Genomic DNA, 13,908 nt, shown 5'->3' on the forward strand with positions numbered 1-13,908 from the left:
TGGCTTATATACCATTTGGTATTTCAATGATGTTTATTTAAATTTAATGTCTTGTTTTTAACCTATTACGACTAAAAAGTTTAAGGAATATTTAAAACAAAAAAGATTTAAAAGGTTCAATAACTATAAATTTCATCAATTTTTAAAAAGTATTGTAAGAAATACGTTAAAATTTCAAAGAAGAAAAAAAAGTATTAGACAAGAAGATTTTAAGAATTTAATTAAAATACACTTAGAGAATCTCCGATGCTAGTTGTTTAGTGGATCACTTATTTAAAATACACTTAGTTGATTTAAAGACCATTTAAAGATCATTTAAGGGGTAATTTAAAAGTTACTTAAAATTATATTATTGAAACAAAATATATATGAGTTGCTTAATTATGATGTCATCTTAGGAATCAATTTACGTAAGATAAAAGAACTCAAAATAGATTGCTTAGGGTCCGTTTGGAATGATTGTTTTTGGTTTTAGGATTTCAAATACAATTTAAAAAAAATGTTTAGCAAAATAGAAATTGAAATGGTCTTTAAATCATTTTCAAAATATTTTTACACTCATTTTCAAAATCAAGAAAAAAAAGTTTTTTGAATTTATTTTTTCATTTAAAAAACACATTTTTCACATTTGACATGATATTTTTTGTTGCCACCACCATTGCCATCATCACGACAACCACCCCTGCAACATCTCTAATTTTCGACTTCTCGGTGGCTTTCACCCTACGTTATTTTGCGCGATGACACTTTACTCAGTATTTTTGTTACTCAGATCCCTTCGTATGTAACTCTGTTTAAGACCTCAACAATCAGTTATGTATGCTTTCAGGATCAATGATTAACCCCAGAGACCAAAACGAGCTTTTTCAGCGTGTTTCGTCCTCACTCACACACTTCTCAGAAAACCTTTCAAAATATCACTCATCTTATAACTACTTCAAACCAAACATGTAGATAGTAATAATTAATTCTTTTAAGTCATCTTCAACTCACCTTGTCTCTAGATCCATCCCATTGTCACCACCACAACTACCACTACCATTATCATTATCATCACCATCATCGTCTTTAGCATCTCTACCAACATTATTACTACCACCACCTCTATCAACAATATCACTTCCGTCACCATCACTAATACCACCTCCATAACCATCACCACCACCACCACCACCATTGGTTGCCACCATCAATGCCACTACCACCACCACATTATCATTGCCACCATTATTTGCATTACCACCTCCACCATTGTTGTTACCACCACAACCATCGCTGATATCTTTATAACCATCGTCGTTATTGATCACCACTATAATCATTGTTGTCATTATCACACAAAATCACACTTAAATTAATTTTAATATGATACGAGACTTTTAAAATGAGTTTTATTCAAACTAATTATATTTTAAAAACTAATTATTTTTTAAAAATTAAAACTGGTTGTATTATAAAAAAAATTATATTCCCATGTAATGTTTTTTTTATCATATATAATAAAATTTTTAATTTTTGTAACAATTACTTTAAAAGTTATATATAAGATAAGTTTTTGTTTGATGGAGGATATAAAATTTTTTTCACTAAAATATATGAAAGTTGAACTCATATTATAATGAAATTGAAAAAAATTAAAATATTTCAATAATTTGATATATAAATCTTTTAAAACTAAGAAGAATTTTAAAATTTATGTATCAAAAAGCTAAGTTAAAGACTTAATTAAAATTATTAAAAAAATCAATTAAAGCTATACTTTCTCTCCCCACCACCCCCCCCCCCCACAAAAAAAAAAAATCATATATTAAGCTACAACATAAACAAAATGTAATCAAGCATTCCAGTTCTTATAATTTATAGTAGTTTGTCACAGCTATTGCAATTTGAGGAAACAGATTTCAGCAGGCAACGGACCTCGATTTATTTCTCCTTTTTTCTCTCCATCAGCAATTCAGCATCAGCAGTATATAGAAGCCACGCGCCATAACGCATTAACAGTACCATTTCTCATGATCAAATCCATCGCTTCCCTCAGTTTCACTTTCCGTCTCCTCCCGTGCTCGAACCACGATCTAGGGTTTACTTCAGATTCCATACGAATGTAAATTTTCTGGCATTCTCTTTTCCTGCGTCTTCAAACAGAAATTATAAAAAGCCGATGGGAGTAGTCGTTGAGAGCTCCGTTTTTTGGGAGCCAAATCCATCCACATACATCTTCATCTTCGTTTGTTGCTGCTTCTCGATCTTCCTTTTCCCTCACGTCTCTAACCTCAACAGAACCTCCACAATCTTCGACCATGGAACCTCTCACTGGTTTCTCCGTTTCCAGCGGAACTTCCTCCTCCATTATTCTCTCGCCTCAGGTTCGCTTTCGCTTCATTTTCTTATTCACTGTGACACTGTTTAGTTTCCTGGACAATGTGCGTGATCATATTTCGAAATTTTAGAGTTCTTTTGTTTAGGAAGAATTGAAACCTAAAGATAAACAAAATTTCTGATTAACTTTAGCTGAACTGAACATTCACTGCTATCTTTATTTTGTTATGAAAAATAATTTATATTTTACTTTTTTTAATTTGTTGTTCTGTTTCTGAAACAAGTTCCGAAACTCGTTTTCTCGTTTGTGTTAATTAGTTACTTAATTGAGCTTTAGATCGGTAATGTGCAAGTGTGAATGACGGTTTCGTCTGTCTTTTCTTTCGTCTTCTCAGTAATGGAAGGTCTCTGGTCGGTGTTCGGGGAGTATGAATTAGCTTCCTATGGAATCGGAAGGGAAAATATGGTTAAGTCTCTCTGTTACGGATATACGACAGCTCTGTTTGCTGCTCCTTTCCTTGGCGTGCTCTCGGATTTGATGTGAGCCTTTAGTTCTACTCGTTGACGTTACTAGATCAATTATGATTAATTATGTTTAAGTAATTCAACGTTGTGTTGAGTATTAAAAGAGCCAATCTATGCAATTGTGATGTAGAAGTGACACCAGTTTATGATATTTGCTTCAGTAAATATGATTTGCTTGTTTAAGTATCTATTTTACAGTATAGCGTGAAATTCCTTCCATGTGGAAGAATTACTGACGCTCTGAATGATTATTGATGTTGTGCAATTTACTGAAGTGTTTTCTGTTTATTAGTGGTTGTTTGAGATTATATTAGGATTTAGGATTAATTTTTTTGGTGCATGCATCCTTTGAAGACATTTGCATTTCAAATTGTTGAGGAAGAATATGATCAAAATCTTAGATCTCAATCTCATCTTCTTGTGAATTGTTCTCACTTTTCAATGTTTTTGTCATTTTGGTGATGACATCCTTCCATGTGTGAACTGTGAAGCAGGATTTGCTAATTGCTATATTAGATACAATTATATGAAGCATCTTGGTTATTCTAGAAGCATTACTGCTAAATTATGCATATTCAAGAAATATGTACATTTTTATATTAGTTTTTGATGATTTGTGGCTAAATTAAACTAACATACTGCTTACTGTTGGTTTAGAGGTCACAAGAAAGTTAGTTTAATCTTTTGCATCCTACACTTTATTGTTGGTGTATGGAAGAAGATTTCAGAGCCACCAAGCATGTTCATGACTAGTATATGTCTCTCTCTTGCCAATACAATATTTTCATTCAGTTTTGAGACTTGGATGGTCACTCAACATGAAAAGGTAACCAGTAAATCTTAACCTTTTTATCTTGATTTCCACACAGACACAAGTATCCACAACTTTGCCACTGGAAAATGGCATAGTAGAAGCTTACTTCTTCCCGATTGAATAACTCGATGTAGACTTTTTTTTCTTTTCACCTTTATATGGAATGTCAGCTTTGCATGGCAAGTATGTGGCTTCCTAGGAAAGAACATAGGAATGCTTAAAATATCTAGAATTTAACGTCAGTCTGGAATTTTGTTTGCAGCAAGGGCACAGGCTTGATTCACTTAATGACACATATTGGTTAATGACTTTCTTTGAGTCTGCATGTTTTATTGCCAGCCAGATGTTTGCAAATTGGCTGATTGGTAATAATACAGAAAAAATTACTGCTCCTTCGTCTGCAGTTATCTTCTTTGCTGCCATATGCTTCACTTTTATCACCAGAGGATGGACAGAAAATCCAGGATCAGCATCTCTTAAGGAGTATAGTCGCTCCCTCTATGCATACATTTTAGGTGGTAAGTTCACAAGCTTTTCTTATTCTTCTGTACTCTTTATTATTTTATGATCAACAAATTTTCTTTTACCTTTTTTTAATAAAAAAACAACAACTCAATGCTATTAAGAATGTCATTCTTAATATTTGGTTGACAATCAGATAACTTAGTAATATAAGCTTAAACTTTCTGGAAATTACAAAGACAGCTAGTCCCTTTGATTTATGTTCCAATTAGATAATAGTTGCTAATTTTGTCTTCAGAATATGTGCATACCACGAGTTAGTAATTAGGAGGAACTGCTTATAAGAGTTTCTTCCTTTCCTTTTATTTTCCACACATATCTGATTTTTGCTGTTCTTGTTGGTTTCCTTTGCTTCATGGTTGCTCCCTTCCCTTGCTTTGATCAACACTGGGTATTTAATTCCTTTTCTGCGACAGTTTTTCCATTGTGAATTGTGATATCTTTATACTTGTTTCGTAAAAGTTATAAATGACGCACCATTTATTCTTTTTTTGTTGCAAGAGAAGCTGCAATAAGAATCTAGTGAAAATACAATAAGAGAGGGAAAACACATGCAGAGGCTCAATTGTATTAAATTTGGATTTGGATCTCATGCTTTAAGACTTGACTTCTCTGAGTCTCTGACAGCATGGAGATATACAATGGAATTCACGGTTGCTTATATTAAGTTGCTATTTGATTTTTTAAAAAAAATTTCTAAGTTTCTGATGATTAAACCACTTGATCTCCATGTAATCTTTTCATATATAATTTGCCATGTCAACAGCTTGATCTTGTTTTATTTTAGTTCCCTTCACAAGCTATATTAGGCCTGAGCTATGCATGATAATCAATCTTTATGTTCAGACTTACATGGGATAATACTTGATGTGGAAAGGAGTTGGTACTAGAGAAACACATTATTGAGTTTTACATCAATGTAACGAAAAGTTTAAAGTCATGTACTGATTATATTCATTGTAATTTTATAATTCACAGATAAAAGGATATGGCTGTTGGCATGGGCACAAACTTGCCTTCACTTCTCTATTGGAATTTTTTGGATCCTCTGGGCACCTACTGTGGTGGTATGATATCAAATTTAGGGCACATATTATCAAGAATTTTGTTTCTCAGTCCATTATTGCAGGAAAGTCTCTCTCCATAATTGAGTCATTATGAAAAGAGGCTTTTTAACTTTTAAGTTATTGAAGCTGTTATATTATTAGTCTAAGTCTTAGAATTCTTATATACATTCCTAATGTTTGTGGTTTTAGGCTGATGGCCGAGAAGTGCATCTGGGATTGATATATCCATGCTTTCTGGGCTCTAGAATGCTAGGAAGCACTGCATTTCCGTGTCTCACTAGTGGGCCATCATCGCTTAGAACTGAGGACTGCCTTGTTTTTGCATACATTATACTGGCTCTTCTCCTGTCTATTGTGGCCTATGACTATCAGGTGCGGTTATTTATATATTGAGAAAGTATCAAATATATTTTTGGTCAGATTTTTGAGTTGGAAGTCTAGAGTCTACTCTCATGTGCAGGAAGTTGGGGTTCTGGTGATACTATTTTGCTTGTTTCATGCTTGTGTCGGGTTTGTTTTGCCATCACTTGCTAGATTGAGGACCATGTAATCTCTTTAACTGGAGTAAGTAATCTTTCATTTGCTTAATCTTGGATTTTTAGTTGTATTTACTTTGTTTGCAGGTATGTTCCCAATGAATTGCGTGGTGGGATGATGGGTTTCTCTCTTGCCCCTGCAAATGCAGCTATTCTGCTTTCTGTGGTGCAGGTATATTTGTGCATAATGTTATCTAAAATTGTAGGAAGCATGTAATTAACCAATTAAGCATTATTAACATGTGTTAAATGAACCATGTGATGAAAGATAAGAGACTGCTTGGTTTGAAAAAATGTTCTGTTTTTATTTCCTGTCTCACTTTTAATTGCAAAAATGTCACATTGTTTTTATTTTGTTTTCTATTTTGAAAGATTTGCGTAGAAAACAGTGAAAACAATAGAAAAACTATTTTCAGTTTCAGTATTTCCTATGCAAATATTTGAAAGCAAAAAACAAAAATGAAAAATAAGGTGACATTTTGTTAATTAAAAGTGAAAAAAAAAATAGAATACTTTTTATAAACATCTACTCAAAACAGACACTAATTTTTTTGAGGTTTTGAAGTTACAATGCTATAATCATGGAGGGTGGCATAAGAATCTAAATTCCTACACAGCCATTTCTAAAGTAGAAGATACAAGTCCTAGTTTAAATTCTTAATTGTGCCTCCCATCTTTTCCATTTATTTGAAAACAGATATAATTTTTTGAGTACGGCTTGAACTTCTTGATTCCCACAACTTGTCCTTGTAGTAGATTAACTAAATAATATATGGTGACATTGCGTGTTCATGACTCTTGAAGAATGGTTAAATGAATGGAATACAATATTTTAGGTGTAATATACCTTTTGAGGGAGTGGCTATGCTAACCTGTAAGGTATTATACCTGAGGTGAATTGTTAGTTTTGTTATAAATGTTTTCTGAGTTTATTAAATATAAATCAAAAAGCAATAAATGATTGACAATGCATATTCGGTATTGGTACCCTTGAAAAAAATATAGGTACTGAGGCAATATTCTCAATACATTGGCTTCTGTCTAAATGATTTTGTGAAGACATCGTGTGTTATTTGTGTTTCAACTGGTTGATGTGTGTATTTGGCTATTTGCTGTCACATATATTGGACTTTCTCTTTATTTTTGCAGGGTGGCTATTATCGGAATGTAGGAAATGCAGCATTGATGGCATTTGGTGTGTGTGGTTTATTGCTAGCAGCTGGTTGCATGCATGCCCTGAAGCAATGGGGGAAGCAACCTTATAACAATTGGCATAAACAGTGAATGTATGCCCCTTTGGCAGGCTTTGGTAGTGGTGGATGACCTTCACTTTTATTGAATGCAATGAGGAGTAAAGAGATGAAGAACTTAGATGATGCGAATTCAGGCAAAGGGGAAATAAATTTCAAAAAAGATACAAACATTGACTACTAGTGAGTGCTGAACTGGACTGACATTGGGGTTCTTTCTATAAGGACAGAGAGAGACCGAACATGGAACTTCAGTTTAATTCTTTCTTTAAAGTCTTAGTCCGTGAGACCAAATTCTCTTCTAATTTGAGTATGTCCGCCATTTAGGTTACTCCTGACTAACGGGTTTTCTAATTCTGATTATATATTGTAGCTTGCATACTTTCCTGCTTGGGTTTGCTTATACGGAGGGTATATTCAATTGCAGAAGCTTTGGAAGCTGCTTTCAGAATCTGTATCTGGTGACGTATGTCCGTTTCTCCAGAAGAGCATCTAATGACCATTAAGGTGAAAACCGAATATTATGTTTTGGTCTTGTTAGCATATTAGGGTTGGTCATGTGTTATGGGCTGGGTTGCTAGTTTATTCCAAGTTTATTTGCATAAACCATTACACTGACTAACCCTGACATGCTAAGAAGTAAGAAGTTTTATATGAGGTCACAACCACAATGAAACCATTCGAAGCTCTGGTGATGTGATTTTTATCAAATTGATCAAGACAGAATTCAGTTAGTAACAACTAACAAGTTGGTTTACTTGTTTTTCTGCCATATAGGACTGACCTCTCTGTTTCTCTTCCTCGTTTAGAAAAAACCAATTAATCATAATTATGTCTAAAACAGTTTTAGAATTTTTTTAAAGCTAAAATACATTTAAAAAAAGTACTAGTGGTTTAGTCTTTGTTTACAAGTTGGAAACAGTAGTTTCTATAAAATTAAAAATACCTTATAAAAAAATTCCTGAATTTATTGCATCGCTCGCAATCATAAATAGGCTGCCTGTTTTGTTAATAGAATTTAAGCTGAATAAATTATTTATTTCGGACGAAGAGAAATGCTAACGTTTTTTTTTTCTAATACATTCTCCAATCTCCACTCAGATAAAATTAAATAAAATTCCTGTAACGCGGGGCATGCTGAAGGATACTAGTCTTATTTTTTGTTATTTTTTATTTAGTGGAGTACCGCTGAATTGTATGTTACTTATCGCCTAATAGGGAATGTATTGTTGTATGTATGTCGGAATGTTATTAGCATCCCTCTTCGGATGAAATCAATGTTTTGTATTAAAAATCTGTTTTAACTTTGATTTTACATTTTATTTAATTAATTCGCATATGATATTTTGAATCTTAATAAATTTCAGTGATAATCAAAACTGTTAGGAAAAGTATTGTTAAAATAAGCATTTCTCTCATCTTTCGTGTGTGATATGTAGAGATTAAAGATCTAAGGAATATCAAATACTACAAGGTTATAAACATCTATTGAAAACATTTAGTCCAAGTTATAACTTTGAATTTCTAGAATATTTTTAGCAAATGACTTTTGAATGACGGGGCTCCTCAAGGAAATGTTTATTGACTGTGATTTAACCGTGTCCTATCTAAATGTGCACTATCCAGCTTTTCTTTCACAATTTCCGTATCTAATCAAATTTTGGCCCCGATTATTAACCATGCTATAACCATATATTTTAGCCCAAAAATCTTAATGGCTATTAAAGTGACATAAATACTGCTACTGGTGTAAGAATTTGAAACTCAATTGCAGGTAGCATTCTTCTAATCGTCCTGCACTTGATTCCTTATCCACTTTGTTGCCACCCACTTCTCTCCTTTTATGACGGGGCAGCTTCCGTGGGCTGATGTCTGCCGAAGTAAACATAGAAAGATGGGCAAATAATGAGCGGTTGAGCGCATCGAGTCCAGAATGTGTTAGTTTAGCCCAATAATAATCAGAATATTACAGCCGTCGTAAGTTCGATGAATAAAAATACTAACCTTCTCACCAAAAATAAAAAATAAAAAAGAAATACTAACCTGATCAATAGTACCATTAGGTAATAATGAATAAAATAGAAGCGCATCCCCCTTGCGTGGTCTTACTCTTAAACCAATACAGTCCTCGACATTACCGTCCCTGTTGAATCCATTCTGCCCAAAATAATACGTTAATTACCTTAGGAAATGCGAAGTGCGTGAATAAAGATGTAATGACAAACTTGGTCTTACCTCATACGGAAACATGGTCTCCCCACCTTCTGGAACATCAGTTAAATACAGCAAAAAAGAAGCTACCTGCATGGAACTTAGTTAAGAATCGAACTTATTAAACTTAAATTATGCAAGTTCAAGAGCTAAAAATGTAAAGAAAAATAGCGATTCAATACTAAAATATGAGACGGAGATAAGTATAAGCAATTTGATTCGAATTAGGTAACTAGAAATAGGGACAGCCCCAACGGGTTTGGATAGGATACTTCATTATCGGTTTCCATGTTCACTTTAATAAAATATTTGTTTATGATTTCTTACTTCTACATATAGCAACTTGAATATCTATTTATGTACCCTATTGGCACTTTCGTATTTTAATTGTAAAACATAATAATATTTAACTAAATTCAAACACACTAAAATAAAGTACAAAAACATATTTATCATGACAGCCTCGCTTTGTTCTGCAAAACATGCAAGCTTTGGAAAAAAAAGTCACAGATTCAGTTGCTCATACTAATAAAAATTAAGAAACTAACCATTAACATTTACCGATAAAAAAAATTTTGGAACTACAAAAGATCCAAATGCAATTATAAGAAATCTGGATAGTCCTCAATATGAGGATAATGTTGAGGCTAGAGAAAAGGAAGGGCCTTCGCTGAGATTTTTTTTCAGATACTCAAATTAGAGTGGTCTTCCCTCTATTTTAAAGTATTATATAAACCAGAAAATATTACACTCCTCTTTTTTAAGAATTTAATAACTACAATATTTTAATTCATTTTAACGTGAAAAACCTTTCCATCTATCCCTTTCTTTTCATCAACAAAGGTGCTATTCTACAAATACTTTTGAATTTTTTATGATTTTCTTTTAACTTGCTGTATGTTTATTAACGAACTACAATTCTTGGTGTATTTTTATTAAGAAACAACACTAAAATTACCTATCAAACAACATTGAGTCTTGTCCAATTTTAAAACTTATTACACTTTAAACGTCTTTTACGAGACAAGAGTATAATTTAACATAAGTATTAACTCTTATATTCAATCCCCTGTTAAGTAGCTTCGGATGAATACCAAACTTAGTAGAAAATGACAAATCATGGGCCATTGTTGTCGGTGCTTGTACGCGAATAACTATCCACAAAATCCATAACAACTTGAAAATAAGAATGTACGAGTTTAACTTTAGAGTTTAGACGTACCCTTTGGCTCTGCAGTGGGCCATATTCTGCTTCATCAAATGCATCATAATGAGAATTGTATTTTTGTCCAACCTCATAGCGTAGAATATTAAATGCCTGAAACATTGGTTATTACTCAGATACTTTAGAATCACCTTAAAAATAAAAGATTTACAAATTCGACAAAATAAAATGGCACCGTAGTTGCAGATAATTAGCTCAGGAAGGAAAGCTAATATAATTCGTAGTCTAAATGTTCAAGAACATTGGTTTTAAAGGTGTTTAACGTTTTTCCCCTTTCTTTTAGTTAAAAATTCATTAGGGTTAATTAAAGGTGAAGGCAAAAGCTCTAAACAATACTTCTAGCCTACATAGAAGTTTTGGTTGCACCTAATCAAAAGTAAAATTGAAGATTAAAAATTTCAAAAATTGTAGTAGGTGACATTATTTCAATAGCAATGACAACTGGTGGTTTGGGCCATGAAAATATAGAATACAACGTAGAAAATTAGTCCAAATTCACTAGCAACATGGGGACTATTACTTTGTTAGGGAAGCAAAGAATTAAGAAGACGCCAACTCATATCATGTCAGTGGCAACACAAATGTGTCGTTGAACCATGAAAGATTCGTTTGTACAAAATGTACGAAATCAAACCTCATAGCCGTAGGCATCAAACAAAAAGTTTCCTGCCAACCATGAGGAACAAATTCACCGTTTGAAATGGTACAGATTTACAAAATGATTCTCAGAATCAAACCCCATTAGCCAATCCCCACCAATGTGTGTTAATTTTAATGTACCATTTCCATCAACAGACAGGTCTTTTGATATTAAAATGATCTCTTGATACTCAAAGGATAAATATTATCATAGGAAAAATGTTAATCGCATGATTGTTATGTTGAACATTGTTCACAATTAATAGATCTCTTCTGCATCAAACAATAGTAACTGACTCAGATTAAACATCTAATTAACAGTAAATTAGCAGTTTTTAACTTTTTTATTTCAGATACAGATTCAAATAGTGAACCAGCTAAAGCAAAAAAACTAAAAAAAAATTAGTAAATCAGATTAACAAGCCTTTTCAAAATGCTTTTTCTGCAGAGCGAGACAGCTAGCTTAGTAGGGATGTTACCTCTCCATGAGTCCTTGGAATTTTTGTTGCTTTCGCAATTTTCTCCTCAATGGCATCTAAAATCCCCGTTTCATCCTCAGAAGCACTCATAAAAACACCAGAGCTGTTAAAAGAAAATGTAGATATAAGCTTGCAATATATAATGTACATCTTTTGGATTTTAGTAGAAGGTCCTCATAACCATAATGGCCAATTCTCCCATGGGCAAGATACTTTATCTTGGGTTGTATTTGCACCATAAAATGGCCTGTAAAATATTGGCATATTACCAAAAGTCTCAGTAATTGAAACTCCCACGAATTACTCGAGGAGATTTTTTTTTTTGTGTGGAATTTAGTTTAAAACATAATAAATTTATAAAACCTGTCATCTAAGAACCACATGAGGCCTTATATTCTATCTTCAAAGAGACAAGAGGTCAAGATTCGGGAAGTCAAAACAAGATGTGTTAATATCTTGCTCATAAAGTTCAGTGTCTAGGTTAGAGGCAAGGAGTAGAACAAAAAATATAAAGGAATCAAACAGATTGCATCTAATTTCTCAGAACTTGAAAATCTGTTAGGCTCACCATAATCCCAATCAGATTGACCTTTTCTCCGAATTTGTGATAAAATCACACATTTAACATTCTACTTTGTGCAGTTTATAATGAAGTCAGAAGACAGTTAAGTATTCCACAGACACATACTAACGTACACTCTACCTTGTTCTGATTCCCTTTGTACTCTCCTCCGTTTCTCCCTTGCGTAATGCCAATGTTGATGACTTGAGTCCTCCTCTTGCCATTTCAATTATGCTTTCACATTGTTCTGCACTCGCAAAATTAGGAAAATACAGAGCGCGAGGATACCAACTCAAAACCTAAGGAGCACAGATTAAAGACACATTTATTTGAAAGTCAAAGCTCAAGTCAAACCTCCAACAGATTCGTATGCCTAACATTATAATATTCGAGCAGCAATGATATTATTAATTTGAGATTTGCGATCCTTCTCATGAACGTTCATAAAATCAAAATGTTAACGTAAATTCACCTTAATAAACTAATTCACACCACATTGCACTATTTCAAACAGGAATCACAAAATACCGCGATCATCTTAGCAAGTAACTAGCAGAAGAACGTTTCAGCGGAAAATCGCGAAGCACAGAAGAAGCTAAATGCGCACCTGAAAAGGAATCAATGTAACGTAATCGTCGCCGGAGTCTCCGGCTTTCAACAAATGATACTCCGTCTTCTCCTGCGTCGATTTTTCAAGTAACCTCGCTCTCGGTCTCGGTCTCGGTCTCAGCCTCAGGTCATATTCATGTTTCTGCAAATTCTCAGCGATCCATTACTAGGAATATTTTCCAGCGAAAACAAACAAAACCAAAGGAAAACGAGCGTAAAATGGAAGAACAACGTGATTAGGAGTATTGAGAAGGGAAACCTGAGAGTGAGAGAAGAGACTGGAAGCAGAGAATCCAGCGAGGAAGAAGAAGATGCAAATAAGGAAAACGGAAGGCAAGTCGAGCTTGTTCATCCTCCGATTTCCTTTAACCGTTTTGGTTTTCATGTGAAATGCGTGTGGAGAGTTTTTTTTCTGCTTTACGTTCTTCGAGGTGCAAATTGAATGCTAACTGACATTGCCAAGCAACTCTGAAACTTATAGAAGTTGGCAATGCGCTTCTCTCAGTGGACTGGCCTCTTTCTAACGGATTTCCAGGTGCGGCACCTTGTCTATGTGCGTCGTTTATTTGAAGGAAAATGGTTACGTATCCTTAAAATACAGGTTAAAAAATTAAAAATATAAAGCTTTTAATTAGAAAGCATAAAACTGTATATTGTTGTGATTTTTAATGCAATCTTTATTTTATTTTATTTTTACACTTTTTAACTGGACCCTTATTTAAATTTGCATCAAATACAGTCTCGGTTGACAAATATAGTTATATGTTGGATTCAGTAATTAATGTATAGCAAGACATACGTGCCATAAAAAACAAAAAAGAATAAATATTCTTATTCAGACTTCTGAGATTTGTACTATAAAGTCCAAATAGTTAGAAAATATAAAATAATAATCATTTGTTGCCTTAATTACATTTCTTTTATCTATAAATTTTTTGACTTGTTAGTGAATTTTATTCTCAACAAATTAATTGAACGTATTTCAATTTTTTTAAAATTTAATTTTTTTTACCTTCCATTATTTATTTGATAAAAAAATTAAGTGTAAAATTTACCAAAAAAAAAGATAAATTTCTACCAAAAGTTAAAAAGTCGTGGATAAAATTTGTCAGGAAAATATAAATTTGGATTATGCCATGTTAGCTCTCGT

At 33.1% G+C, this 13,908-nt stretch overlaps 2 protein-coding genes across 6 annotated transcripts; one reads left to right on the forward strand and one right to left on the reverse strand.

Annotated features, from left to right (window-relative positions):
- Positions 1 to 1,831: 1,831 nt before the first annotated feature.
- On the forward strand, positions 1,832 to 7,862 carry LOC100800785 (molybdate-anion transporter). 4 transcript variants are annotated; one of them, XR_003263367.2, is made up of 10 exons: positions 1,832 to 2,366; positions 2,715 to 2,859; positions 3,502 to 3,670; positions 3,921 to 4,176; positions 5,159 to 5,247; positions 5,437 to 5,619; positions 5,708 to 5,793; positions 5,871 to 5,955; positions 6,933 to 7,216; positions 7,407 to 7,862. XR_003263367.2 is itself a non-coding variant. In XM_003538747.5 (9 exons), the coding sequence occupies exons 1-9, from the start codon at positions 2,162 to 2,164 to the stop codon at positions 7,065 to 7,067; spliced, it is 1,353 nt and encodes a 450-aa protein (XP_003538795.1). In that variant the 5' UTR covers positions 1,832 to 2,161; the 3' UTR covers positions 7,068 to 7,862. The 4 variants fall into 4 exon arrangements, 1 of the variants encoding a protein (XP_003538795.1); XR_003263366.2 differs by having other exon boundaries at positions 6,933 to 7,343; positions 7,461 to 7,807; XR_003263365.2 differs by having other exon boundaries at positions 6,933 to 7,316; positions 7,407 to 7,807.
- A 737-nt stretch (positions 7,863 to 8,599) lies between these two features.
- Positions 8,600 to 13,303, reverse strand: LOC100816628 (probable prolyl 4-hydroxylase 9). Of its 2 annotated transcripts, XM_003539252.5 has the most exons (8): positions 13,018 to 13,303; positions 12,757 to 12,900; positions 12,291 to 12,448; positions 11,588 to 11,690; positions 10,467 to 10,562; positions 9,269 to 9,334; positions 9,077 to 9,190; positions 8,600 to 8,905 (listed from the first exon to the last, which is right to left on the reverse strand). In XM_003539252.5, exons 1-8 carry the CDS (start codon positions 13,141 to 13,143, stop codon positions 8,819 to 8,821), a joined length of 894 nt encoding a protein of 297 aa, XP_003539300.1. In that variant the 5' UTR covers positions 13,144 to 13,303; the 3' UTR covers positions 8,600 to 8,818. The 2 variants fall into 2 exon arrangements, with proteins under 2 accessions (XP_003539300.1, XP_025980150.1); XM_026124365.2 differs by having other exon boundaries at positions 8,764 to 9,190.
- Between the last annotated feature and the right edge of the window lie 605 nt (positions 13,304 to 13,908).

The sequence above is a fragment of the Glycine max genome, chromosome 11, assembly GCF_000004515.6.
Source record: "Glycine max cultivar Williams 82 chromosome 11, Glycine_max_v4.0, whole genome shotgun sequence".
NCBI classification, from domain to species: domain Eukaryota; kingdom Viridiplantae; phylum Streptophyta; class Magnoliopsida; order Fabales; family Fabaceae; genus Glycine; species Glycine max.